This window comes from Aphanomyces astaci (genome assembly GCF_000520075.1).
Source record: "Aphanomyces astaci strain APO3 unplaced genomic scaffold supercont1.1, whole genome shotgun sequence".
Lineage (NCBI taxonomy): Eukaryota > Oomycota > Saprolegniomycetes > Saprolegniales > Verrucalvaceae > Aphanomyces > Aphanomyces astaci.
Window position 1 is genome coordinate 147451 of NW_009798264.1, and position 12831 is coordinate 160281.

Here is a 12831-nt window from a genome sequence, read left to right on the forward strand (position 1 = left end):
ACCCTTCGCGCTCTTTTTCAAATCCGTTCAAAGGCCTCTCAAACATAATTCTCTCGAAAACCTCTGTAATTTTATTTCTCGTCGCACTTAATCAACGATTGTCACGCGGCCCTCCTTTTCGGGGTATGCGATCAAGCGCTTCTTCTCAAGGAATCGGATGGCCACTTGAGCGATAGTGTCGTCCGTAGCGAGGAGCGTTGCCTTCTTCCATGACACGCAGCCGTCCCCGCCGCCGGCAATGAACTTGGTCGTGGCCACGGTGACGTAGTCGTCGAGGTCGACGTTGTTGCCAAGCTCGTCTTGAAATGTTGTGATCTACGACCAGAATGAACACATCTCGGTGGGAGTTGCGACAACTAACACACCTCGGGGGTGTTGCGAGTTCGATCGTACGTCAATCGCAACCCTGACACGTGAGGAAACGATCCAGACAGCAGCGGGTAGTGCCTCAAATGTTGCTCCAGCGCCTCCTTCAAATCCCGCGCTTGGATGCGAAGCAACACTGCCGGACGGGGAAACGGCATTTCCTTGAGGACAATGCCCACCGTCAACTGCGATTTGGCTTCATGGACTAGACACATGCTTGTCGTTCCTGCTTCAGACTCTATCATCTCCGACAGACCTGTATCGCCGCGAACAAAGCCGCCATTGAGGACTCCGAATTGCGCGCCAAGTTCTTGCCGGACCGCGTCCGCGACCAAGTTGCCAAAGTTGCTTTCTTCGCCGCGCATCACCGACGTTTTTGTGACTAGGGGCAAGCTCAGCACGGCCAACTGCCGCGCGCCAGCTTCCAAGTGGTCCGCCGTCATGAACGGGGCCATGTACTTGTGCACCTAACGACCCCCTCCCTGTTATTTGTACATTCCTACGAGAACGATCGTACCAGAGCTTCGACGCCAGCGTCGGGGGTGACGTTTTGATTCGCAATCATCTTCCATGCTGGAGACACGGTCACTTTTCCGCTCGCCTTCCGAATGTCAAAGTCCAGTCGACCCAACCAATATGCATTCTGCCCCGACTTGTGAATGAATGTTTTGCCTTGGTACATCGTGAACGGATCGTGGTCGTGCCCCCCGATGATCACGTCGATGCCTGGTACGCGCTTGGCCAGTAACTTGTCGTGGGCGATGCTCACATGGGTCAACGCGATGATGACATCGGCCCCGCGGGCTTTCAAGTCGTCCACGCAACGCTACATTACATGGAGATTCCTCGCTGAAATACACTATATATGGAGCTTTATGGGGTTACCTTGGCCGTGCCCAAGATGTCCTGGAACTCGACCTTATCGCCCGGAAAGGACAATTGAGGGGTTTCGGGGGTGCAAATCCCAAACATTCCCACTTGAATCGCCCCATCTATGGGAATATTCCTTGAGCACAAGTGCTCGGTATACAGACAACGTGCCTTGCGCGGTAGATGCAATGGGAAACAGAGTCGTGTCCAAGCCATTGCCGAGGACATTTCCCGTCGCTTTGTCGCGGACGTTCGACCCAAACCATTGAAACTTGGACTCGGCCACTCGCTGCACAAGAATGTCCGAGCCAAAGTCGAATTCGTGATTTCCTACACACTCCTGAACATGATGAACAACAGGCGGCATCCAGTGGTACCGTAGACTGCATAGTCGATGTCCATGCGATTCAAAATGTCAATCATATGGGCTCTACATAAACTCGTGATGATCCATGAACGGAAACATACATGCAACATGGATCATTGCCCCTTGTAGTGCTCGCCTGCTTGAGATGCCGACAGAAAGTCACCGTTGATTGTCGTGAGTGTATGGTGCGTCGACGGGATGATGGCCCGCTCCGCTTGCAGAAGCGTTGCTAGCTCCGCCATACCTGCACATCCCGAACGTCAGATGGAACATACACTAGTGCATCATCTACGCGTACCTCCACGTCCTTGTTCGTTGGGCACGACATCGTACACATCGTTGACGGTGAGGAAGGTCAGCGTCGCCGTGGTGACGGTCATGTTGATTTGTGCCAGTTACTGTAAACCTAGTACTGCGTTCCACTGTACTTGGAAATGGAAACAGCATTATCCGGATGAATGGAGTGAAAAACGTCGCGTGAAAATTACCACGAAATTGAACCACTGCGACGTGATGGGTTTCATGACTCTCTGTGGTGTCTTGTGGAAGAGAGGCTTGGAGGGTTCCAGGGCTACTGAAGACGCTCCTCACAATAACGTTATGGAATACTAGCTAGCACTTCGAAGTACTCGCGATATATTCAACTTGGCGAAAATGTGATGGGAAATACCTTATTCAGTATGTATCACACTTTGAGTTTACTGTTCGTCGACGCCGACTATTGATTTGTGTATTATCCGTATCCGGTTGGGAAAAATTGATTGTCCAATGCTGGGACAGTCCTGCAGTCAGGCGTATTTTAATTCGAATCCACCAAGTTGGATACTAATCGCAAGTTAGATCGTACAATTAAAAACAAAATGCGTCCCACCGCACTCTCGCCACATTTGTTCGTGGCTCCCAGTGCTTTTCACAGTCATAATGGTCCGCGGACGAGTCGCCAACGCCGTGCGGCGATTTGCCTCCCACAGCCATGCTCAACCTCATGCGAGCGATGCTCATGCGGCAGTCCACCATCAAGCGGAGACGGCCATGCTGACCAACAACGTACGTGTGTCTCGTTATGCTCGTCGTGTGTGCTAACGAGGCGAGCAATAGGGCACCCATGTGTGGACAACCAAGGGATTTGAATGGTCCACGTACATGGGCATCGTCGGCGGACCCCTCGTCCTCTGGCTCGGTCTATCCAACGCCCCCGACACGGATTTCGAAGAGTATGGCCGCCGTGAAGCCGTCAAGCGCCTGCGCTCGGACGACGTCGTGTTGATTTCCCGGCAAAACACGATCAACGGCCCGTTTGTGTTTGTGAAAAACGAAATTGGCGAACGTCCAGCTTTGGATGAGTAAGCAAGAACGTTGAACGATCCAAGTAGACGTTGGTTGGCATCGCTGGTATATACTCCATGTTAATCGACCTTTTCTCGCAACATATATGCGTGCCTATCCTCAACGTAATCCTCGTTATGATGTTTTTCCCACGGACATTCTATGCTTCCAACTCCCTCGCCGCGATCCACTTGCGCACGTCGTCGGCGGTTCCCATCGATCTGAAACATATCCCATGTGTTAATATAAAGGTGTAGCCAGGACTGCATAATCACTTACGTGCAGGTAGCAGCTGTCGGTGCATGCTGCTGAATCAATCCAGTGAGGACGCCGCCATAACCCAGTTCCAGGAACGTGGTGTGGTCGTTTGGTGCGGTTCGATGTATGCACAGGTCGACCGAATCGCTCCATCGCACGGGCTGGACGACTTGGGCGGTCAAAGCGGCGCGCATGGCGTCGGCGTCTGTGCCTGGCATGTCCACCGCCGACACGTTGCACACCACAGGCACAATGGGCGGTCGGAATGTGATCGTATTGAGATGCGCCGCGAGGGCGTCCGCGGCAGGTTGCATGAGGGCGCAATGGAATGGCGCGCTCACATCCAACAGGACGGCGCGGCGGACCTTGCGCGACTTGGCGGCGGCCACCGCAGCCTCGACGGCAGCAAAGTGACCACTGATGACCGTCTAGTAGCTTGGATGAGGATTCGCAATGGAAATCGAGTTGTATGAATGATTACGACCTGCTTGGACGAGTTGTAGTTGGCCACAGAACACACTAAACCCGTGGACTCGTGCACCGAGTGGCAAATGTCATTGGCAACTGCAGGATCCACGGGAAACAGCGCGGCCATCGCGCCTTTATCGGAGCCGGCTATAGCTTTGGTCATGGCGTTGCCTCGAAAGTGCTGAGATGTGCGAGGTGAGGCAAGCACGGAGAACCAGATATTCGCTAAATAGGATGGATTGTATGTACCACCAAGTCGATGGCGTCGTGGAACGAAAGCGCTTCCGCGGCGACGAGCGCCGTGAACTGTCCAAGCGAATGTCCCAGTACACTGTGCACTTCGGACGCCACGTCAAAGTCCGCTTCCCACTAGTAAGAGTGATCGCCACACGACGTTGAATAGATACAACGCATGGGACTAGTGCTTACCTGGAGGATGCGCAGCACAGCCGTCGAGTGAGTCAATATTGCAGGCTGCGCGATGGACGTGTTGGTGAGCGCATCCTGCGGCCCTTGCAGCATAAGCGTCTTCAGATTGCGCTTCATGGCAGCTTCGGCCTCCTCCAGAAGAGGATTCACATGCTGAGGCCATTGGTCCAGCAGGTCCTGCAGCATCCCCACGCGTTGGCTCCCTTGCCCCGTGAACACAAGCGACGTCCATCGTCGCCTTGCCATCATCAATCGATCAGACACCTACTTTTGAGATGACTACCGTTGATTGGTTGATTTGTGGGTTATCGTTAAAGTTTAAACGTATTTTCTCGACGATCTTATATGCCTGGAGTGTTGGTTTAACCGTCATTTTTGAATCATTATTTTGAGCAAAAATACACGTTTAACGTTTAACAAGCCTACAGATATGTCGCATCCGAGGAGGCAAAGAGCACGTCGTGATCATTGTGGTCGCGCATTTCTCGATCACGATGACGACATCATGGGCTTCCTTGCAAGCGCGCCTAGGCTCGACGGTGGAATACGAACAATCGTAAGGAACATGATGCATGATCCACTGCTTGGATGACACCTTTCTCGACTTCTCTCATGCATTACCATAATGCGGGCGTGCTACAGGGATGCCGCTTCGGAACTATTCGAGTTCTGGTTTGGCTTGGCGTCGGATTTTGCCCAGACGGGGTCCAACAGTACGTGACTACATCGCTTTACACACGACAGTCCGCATCACGCCAACCTTGATCGATCCATCATGCGTTAGTTGTGCTCATGCAACGACATACCCGTCAAGCTCTCGAGATCATCTTCACGACGTACTCGGTGCAACGGATTCGCGATCCCTCCACCGACCTTTACGCCGTGCGGTACGTGCGCATCCTCCCATCCCATCCATGTATTGACCTCGTTTCAGCGAACTCTTCCGCCACGCGCAGGCCATCTTTGAGATCCTGCGCACCAAGCCCAAGTTCACTCCGTTGCTCGACCCGTTGCTCCTAGACACCGTCCACGACGCGAACGTGAACGCCCTGAGTCTGCTCCTCGTCACAACAGGCGTGCAGTCCCTTGAAGTTATTGCTTATGGTGACAACATCCATGCCGGCGTCCGCGTCGACGCCTTGTCTACCCTCGAGAGCATCTTGGAGTTGTGGGAGTTCCTGGCCGCTGGGCCGTGGGCACACGTGTACTCTCCATCTCCCCACGCATCATCTTCGTCTGTCTTGACGTTCCAGCTGGCGCACCTGGCGCAAACCATCTCGTCCGTCTCGACCGACTCGATCGTGCGAGATGCCGCCCTCGTACTCATCCAGCACATCGCGCGCTTCGACAAGACATACGCGCCGGTCATCGCGCTCAGCCGCGTCGCGCGGGACGTGCTGGCGCTGTCGCCGCTCTGGTCCATGGGGGTACTGGCGTCGTCGGTGGCCATGGAGCACCTCATGACCAAAGTCGTCGCCACCTCCATCGACCACGCGGCATCGAAAGCCCTCTTTTGCACCGCTGTCATGTACGTAATGCAATATAACATCGTAGCCCCATGCAATAATAATAATAGAGACGACTGTATATTGGACCGTTTGTTGATTTTGAAAATGAATATATATATATATATATTATTGTCCCTTTATGGTGAATGTAGTACCTCTGTGATGGATATACAGCCGCCATTGGTTTGGGCTTTCTTTGGCTGTATTGGCGATTCAGCCAATATTTGGACTTTGGGGTTGATCCACCGACTCTATTGATCGATATATTTTGTACGGAATTATGGACGTGTGTCGCTCTTCACACTAATTTCAGTCATGCATAAATCTTGTGGATGCGAGAGTTTGATTGGCTACTTGATTCGCGTTCTGGGTTTTGATTGGTCGATCGATCGCGAGCAGCACCCCACTCACTCCAATTCCGACTCGAATGGACAATATAATAGCACATATATATATGGGATGGTTTGGTAGCAGTGAATGAATGAATATGTGAAATAGGCTGGACGACCAGCGATATCTTTTATGCGAGTCCAATTGAACCGTGTGGGTGTCGTGTATATATTATATATATATCTTGTAGCGTGTATGTATTTCCAATATATATATATATATATATATATATTGTCTCAGTACTTGTGGCTCCAATCTCGCGTTGGAGTTGACACATCGTGACGACAGAAAGCTATTCGTCCATCATGATCCATATGCAAATCGACGTTAGTATATCATACTTATATACACTTTTAGCATATGTGGTGTGGTTTCGAAATCGAATAATATTCTTCTCGATCAAAATATTTATATTCATATATATCATCAGGGAATCGCTATACGAAGCGTTGATGAACCACCGATCAAGTCGCGAGTGGACATTTGACGCCAAGCTGTTTGAGACCAACCTCACGCATCTCTTCCACGCGTGCCTGCACACGTTCAAAATGTACATTATAACAAATATAACAACTTGTATAACACAGTTATAACACAGTTATAGGCACCCCAATGAAGGCAACCGCGTGGTGCTCCCGGACGCATACCTTCATGCAATGGAAAGCGTGCTACTCAACTACCCAGACTGCGTCGGCATCGTGCAGTTCGCTCTGGATGCCAATGAATATGGCATGTTCGTCATGATCAGCCGCACGTCGCATGTGTTTGCCGCGAGTGTCTGGACCGATCTCATCCTCCCGTTTGCCAGGTGAGTTGCTACCAAGTTTAGGTAGACAAGTACGAAAATCATCGGTCAATGGGTTGGCAAATATATATATATATATATATTTATAGTGTGGGAATATATATATATATAGTGTGGGAATGCTTTGAGCGTTCATGATATACACATACGGGTGACATGATGATACAGAGGAAGGTTTGGTCCCGTGGTTTTGATGAAATCCATTCGACTGCGAGCTTTCTAATATATATATATAAATTCAAATGTGATGTTTCTCGAATATATATATATATTCAACATTATGTGATGCTGATTCTAGAACGCAACTGGCGTTGTTGCCGCTGCAAGGCGTATCTGGCAACCAGCGGGACCAAGAGATTGTCAATCTCATTCGAGAAGCGTGTCGGCTGTACTACCTTAACATCGACCGTGTGCCACCTCCGTCATTGGGTCGAAACATATTTATCACGGTCACCCAAGCCATCCGTCACGGGTACGTCGACTTGGATATCTTTTTGGAGTCATATATATATATATATATATATGTATGTTCCATCTTGGATTATTGGCCAACGATAATATGAGCATGTACCACTCCCGTAACCTTGTATATATAATAATATATATTTTCGATCAAGCATATATGCCTTGACATGAGATCGTGGTGTGATATATAAGTATTACGCTTATATGCATGGATAGTAGCTATATCTTGACTTGATGAAGAATATATATATATATATATGTATATTTCATCGATAGCTGTACGCATATATACTAGTATTTATATATTTGTTCCTCGATAACTATATTCTGAGTTTGATTGGCGGGGATAGGTACATTGAAACGGAGCGGTTTACGGAGATTTTGGCGCTGATTCTCCATCGGCACTACTCGATGGGCCATGTCCAAGTGTACCAGTGGATTCCCACGCTCTTGTTGCCAGAGGTGGCGCATAACCACAAGACACGCCGGGCGCTTGTTGAAGCCCTGCTCATTGCATTGGGTAAGACTATTTTACTTCGATTTATTTGTCTATTTCTTCCATTTCACGAAATATTATCACCCATGTGTCTATAATTAGGCCTCCAAAATTCAGCGTTTGGCCTCGAAAACGCCATCATATCGGCGGAAACCAGCAAGGCCATCTCCGATGCGTTTTCCGTGATCGTTGCCAAGTTCGTTTCCATTATAATTTAGAATTATATTTTTATATACTATAATTAATGATATATGTATAAATATTGATGTATCGGTAGGTTGCGCAGCGGTCCCGCCGACATGCTGTGGCAGGAAATTTGCTTGAATTTCGGCCAATTCGTGCTCGAACATCGACCTGCCTTATCAGCGCTCCTCCATTCCATCAATGTATGTCTATATATATGATATCTTGGTATATTATATATATGATATCTTGGTATTGTGCTTTTCAGTCAACTTTGCCTATCTTGGGGAATTGATGAAATCGCCAACCGATCGAGCAAACGAGTATGATTGGCTAAACAGAATGAATGAAGCAAAATGATTGGCTAAAAGGTTTGATTGTTGTACGTGTATTGCAGTCACAAAGATACCTCTTAAACTTTGTTTTATATGAAATTTCGAAGGTCCAGCGATTCTTCGGCGGTACATTCAATCAACCACAGGAGGAAATTTTGAGTAGAACACACCATACTATATCAATATGATATCTTGGTACTATGTATATATGATCGCAAATGTATGTATCAGTACTGACATATCGCTTACATATATATACTATAACTATATATATATATATGAAAAATCATGCTGAATCGTCTGATCTGTTCACGGTGTTGTTTTGATCCCGTCTGGTGGAATTCATAATGTTGCCCAAATACATCCCATATATAAACATATCCCATATATATATATATACAGTATATATACTACAGTATATATTATAGTATATATATGACATCGTCATGACATTTAGCTGGAACTGGATGCGTGTGCGATGCGGGGGGTTATTGGCGTGGACCGGCTGGAGTCACTGACGGAGCTTCTGTACGCCATGTCCACGCGCATCGACTCGACGGATGCATTCGCGGTGGTTCAGCTCTCCCTCCAACTGATCCAGCTGGGCGCGGGACCCTCCACGGCCAATATGTTTGAAGGCACCCTCGTCAACGCATTCAACTTGATGTCTGAAAAGGACTCGCTCGACTTGGTACGGCACTGTATCGCATACTAGTATCATGTACTAGTATCATTTACTAGTTAACCGTCGTTGGTTGAGAGTTATCTGTACAATGTCCTCAAAAGAAGATGCAACTTCGGGGATGGCTACATGTGGGTTTGCTGCGTTGCATCGGTTGGGACATGAATATATATATATATTCATGATGTACAAGATATATATAATTGATGTCCATGATACTTATATGTATATATATCGACGCACATGATATATCTATTCGATTTTAAAACGACGTCGGATTTTTTGGTTTGCCTGGATGTGCATGTTTTCATAATATATATTTAGTAAACAATTTGCACTTTTATGCTCATACATATGCCAAATCCATCGTTCGCGTCCAGCGGTGATACCCAACACACTATTTAAAGTCACTCAGTGATTTGTTGTTTATTGGTTGAACCGATGATTTCCTGCAATCTGATTGGCTACATTCGTCTGCACATAATTGGTTGTGTCGATCCAGTTTTGAAAATAAAGTTCTAGATAACGACGGAGTTGGCGCTGAGCATTTGCGGCCCGCGAGCCCGCGCGGCGTTGGCGCGCTATGTGCCGCACATGTGCTTGGAGGACGTCGACCCGACCGTGCGCCAGGCCGCGCTTCGCTTCATACTGCCCCATCCGGATCTCATCCGGACGCACTCGCTCGCGGTGATTCGGTCGCTCTACTGGATCCACCAGTATGGACTATACAAACACATTTACAGTGTCTCATATTGCCCATTTCGCTGAAATTTGGACGTGGCAACTAATTCGAGAATCGAGTGGAGTATGATGTATATCTTATTCAAATTATAGTATACAAAGTTGAAGATGAACACATTGACTGGGCCAAACTGCTGGACTGCACGATGATTGGTTGAAATTTATCGTGATTGCACTTTGATTGGCTAGGATAGGACATTCTCAACCACATTCGATCAAGTCCATATTGGAACGGATATATTTGTCAATATATATATATATATATATATATATTCACCACACGAAATAACTCTGACGGTGTGTATGCTAGCCCCATGTTCAAAGCCGAAGATGCATCTGCGACGCTGTGTGTCGACCAACTCGCCCTCGCCACCGAAGCCTGCCCCGTACGTTTTTACCAGTGGATTGAACTGTATGCGATGATGTTCGAAGAATATACGTGTAGATAAATATATGTGCAATCAACACAACAGGATGGACGGAATCTCAAGTTTACTTTGTCCTATGTAGGTGCTGGTGGTGCTGGCTGAAGTGGCGCCGCTGTACGTCAAGGAGTGCGTGCTAAAGCTGCTTAGCGCCGCCAACATTAGTGCCGTCAACGACCCTTTGAACGAAGCCAAGTTCATTTCGCCACATTTGGATGAGGTGGCCATCAAAGTGCCTCGCAATGCGCTGATTCGACTTGTGCTCAGTCCCGCAGGCATTGCGTTGCTCCCACTGCTTGTACGTTGCCTCGCTCTTTGCTAGTATTGTTGTACATAGCGAATATCCTCGATATGTAGGTGTTTCTAAGTGCCAAATGGCAGCAGCTGGTTCAAGAGATGGTGCAAAGCGGGTTCGTTGTTGAGTCCACCGATATAATCGGCAGCTCTTCCCAGGAAGCGACGGAGTTCGCCAGTTTGGATCGCATGGTCCGCAGCAGTCGGCGGGGGGCTACCCCTCGCTCCTTTCAATGCACCGCCCAAGGCCGCGACACCCTCGCGCAGCTCTTGGGCGCCGAGTACGCCGACACGGCCCAAACTGTGCCTTCTCGAAACCAAGTACGTTTCCTCATGTTCTTGACATCCTCTTAATTGAATGCGATGCAATATTGTGGTATATTCGATACGAATTTCCAGACCCCGTCGAATCGAATCGCTGAATCGAATCACGAATCGACACTATTGGTTAATCCATTTTAGAGTGGATTATTTGATTGGCTCGAAAGGAAAAGTATATTCAACCAATCAGAACTCCGGCGTGATTCAATATTGATTCGACAAACCAGGCGAAGTTTGGAAATTTATAGCGAATTCACAATACATGCTTTTACCCTTTTCACCGAAATTTATACATTGCGCGTCATCTGTTTCTGCAAAAAATGACAAGGTTCGAGGTTTGCAATAATGTTTTAGAGGTGTACGTATAATATATTAGAGGTTTGGATAAATAACCTGCGAAAGTACATTGTGGTATACTATTAATAGTTATCACGCACAACATAGCTTATCCGGATACGAGTCCACTTATCCAGTCAAATTTGGTTCACAGTCTATCAGGAACCTTGCCAGTGTTAGATGACCAACTTGGACCTGTATACATTTTGTCAATTTTTGCGAATTTCCGCGATTGGCTTTTATTAGTCGATTCGCTTTACATCGTCGAATTTCATTCAAAATTTGACATTGAAGATATGTATAGAGCGGTTATGGGGCTATGGACCTCATAGTTTTCACAGGCTTTGACGCGCATTCTACCTTTGAGTGAATCCACTTGACCCAAGTTAGGCTTGTATACACTATGCAATACAAAATTTAGCCTGTATGAGGTTTTGCCCAATGCCGATTTATTGGGCATACTATATCGACAGAACAAGATTTGATTGGCTAGGAGATTCTCAAATCCATTCGATTCTAATGGCGATTTCGAATCGACTTGACAATATAATACCCAACAGTTCTAATATTGTTGTACAACTAGCTGCATCAGTTGATTGTGGTGGAGCATGACAAGGGCGGGTTCATGAAAGCGCTTCGACTGGCCAATACCATGCGCGCGTGGTACCCCGACGACTACGTCCAACTAGGCACCCACACCCTCGTTCTCGAGGTATATTTCATACTATTATTACCTGACAGAGTAGTAGTACTTTAAAAATATCCTAGAATATATAAAGTCTGATTGCCTTTACTTGTACTGTAGACGTTATTACCCAAGGTTAAGGACACGCACTTCCCTCCCTTGTACTCGAACGGGTTCACCACGGCCACGCTGGACGCGTTTTCGATGTACTACCGCATCATGCACGAAGTCAAAGTACGGTGCCCCGTACTTCTCTTGGAATACTCTTGTAATGCTTGATAAGCATTGATTTTGATCATAATTGCTCCATATATCACGATGAATGGGTCAATCGTTTTCATGTCGTAGCTGCTGTTTCCCGTCGAAGCTGAGACGGTGCTGCACCTGTCGTCGCTGCTGGATGCACTTTGCCTGGCAAAATTGCACGAAGTGGTCGCCGTCTGCGGCCCCGACGCGGCGCGCTCGTGGATGGACTTGCATGGGTTCCACTCGGCCGCCGCCACAGCTATCCTGACCGCCGCATCCGTGACCAAACCGTCGGTGTCGACTAGCACTACTAGTCCCCTTCCCATGGCGGCGCTGGTCCAGCCGTCTGCGCCATTGTGGGCTGAAACCATGCTGCATGTACTGGATGGCGACTGGCCTGCCGTCGCGCTGGACGACATCACCATTGTCGAATAGATTTATAGTTATTAAATACTATATATATTGTGTGTTCTACTCAAAATTTCCCCCGGAGGCAGCGGGAAATCGCAAAAACCGGTCAAAACGCGCAAAACATAATTTAATTTGAATGAAAAGTCTTAATTTAAAATGAAAATAGATTGTTTTCGAAATGTATTGTCCATTTTCGTCAAATTTCCCAATTTTGCATGGTTCGTTCAATCGAGCACAAATAGAGCCGAGACATCTGATTGGCCATTATCCGCTTTGCCCTTTCCAGTAGAAGGCCACTTTATCCGAAACTCCAGATAATATTCCCACATGCACGTGCTACTATATCCGTAATTCCGGATAACATTCCCCAAATCGAAATATACCAAATAGTACCAGTACAGTAGCATTTACAGTTATTGTGTAT

At 47.6% G+C, this 12831-nt stretch overlaps 4 protein-coding genes across 19 annotated transcripts; 2 read left to right on the plus strand and 2 right to left on the minus strand.

Moving 5' to 3' along the window:
* Positions 1–48: 48 nt before the first annotated feature.
* On the minus strand, positions 49–2002 carry H257_00057 (hypothetical protein). 12 transcript variants are annotated; one of them, XM_009822550.1, is made up of 9 exons: positions 1902–2002; positions 1724–1847; positions 1614–1666; positions 1408–1566; positions 1252–1358; positions 884–1192; positions 623–833; positions 366–571; positions 49–315 (listed from the first exon to the last, which is right to left on the minus strand). In XM_009822550.1, the coding sequence occupies exons 1-9, from the start codon at positions 1981–1983 to the stop codon at positions 88–90; spliced, it is 1479 nt and encodes a 492-aa protein (XP_009820852.1). In that variant the 5' UTR covers positions 1984–2002; the 3' UTR covers positions 49–87. The 12 variants fall into 12 exon arrangements, with proteins under 12 accessions (XP_009820852.1, XP_009820858.1, XP_009820851.1 ...); XM_009822556.1 differs by having other exon boundaries at positions 49–571; XM_009822549.1 differs by having other exon boundaries at positions 366–833.
* A 495-nt stretch (positions 2003–2497) lies between these two features.
* On the plus strand, positions 2498–3053 carry H257_00058 (hypothetical protein). Its single transcript, XM_009822561.1, has 2 exons — positions 2498–2650; positions 2702–3053. Exons 1-2 carry the CDS (start codon positions 2525–2527, stop codon positions 2948–2950), a joined length of 375 nt encoding a protein of 124 aa, XP_009820863.1. The 5' UTR covers positions 2498–2524; the 3' UTR covers positions 2951–3053.
* On the minus strand, positions 2980–4346 carry H257_00059 (malonyl CoA-acyl carrier protein transacylase). The gene is made up of 5 exons (XM_009822562.1): positions 4085–4346; positions 3905–4024; positions 3672–3836; positions 3209–3615; positions 2980–3150 (listed from the first exon to the last, which is right to left on the minus strand). Exons 1-5 carry the CDS (start codon positions 4331–4333, stop codon positions 3090–3092), a joined length of 1002 nt encoding a protein of 333 aa, XP_009820864.1. The 5' UTR covers positions 4334–4346; the 3' UTR covers positions 2980–3089.
* Positions 4347–4531: 185 nt separating this feature from the next.
* Positions 4532–12477, plus strand: H257_00060 (hypothetical protein). Of its 5 annotated transcripts, none has more exons than XM_009822563.1 (18): positions 4532–4640; positions 4727–4797; positions 4869–4971; positions 5019–5612; positions 6413–6532; positions 6587–6790; positions 7086–7259; positions 7603–7772; positions 7851–7944; positions 8026–8134; positions 8724–8957; positions 9471–9664; positions 10000–10075; positions 10200–10412; positions 10472–10729; positions 11649–11777; positions 11871–11984; positions 12099–12477. In XM_009822563.1, the coding sequence occupies exons 1-18, from the start codon at positions 4579–4581 to the stop codon at positions 12429–12431; spliced, it is 3252 nt and encodes a 1083-aa protein (XP_009820865.1). In that variant the 5' UTR covers positions 4532–4578; the 3' UTR covers positions 12432–12477. The 5 variants fall into 5 exon arrangements, with proteins under 5 accessions (XP_009820865.1, XP_009820866.1, XP_009820867.1 ...); XM_009822564.1 differs by having other exon boundaries at positions 9483–9664; XM_009822565.1 differs by having other exon boundaries at positions 11871–12477.
* Positions 12478–12831: the final 354 nt, after the last annotated feature.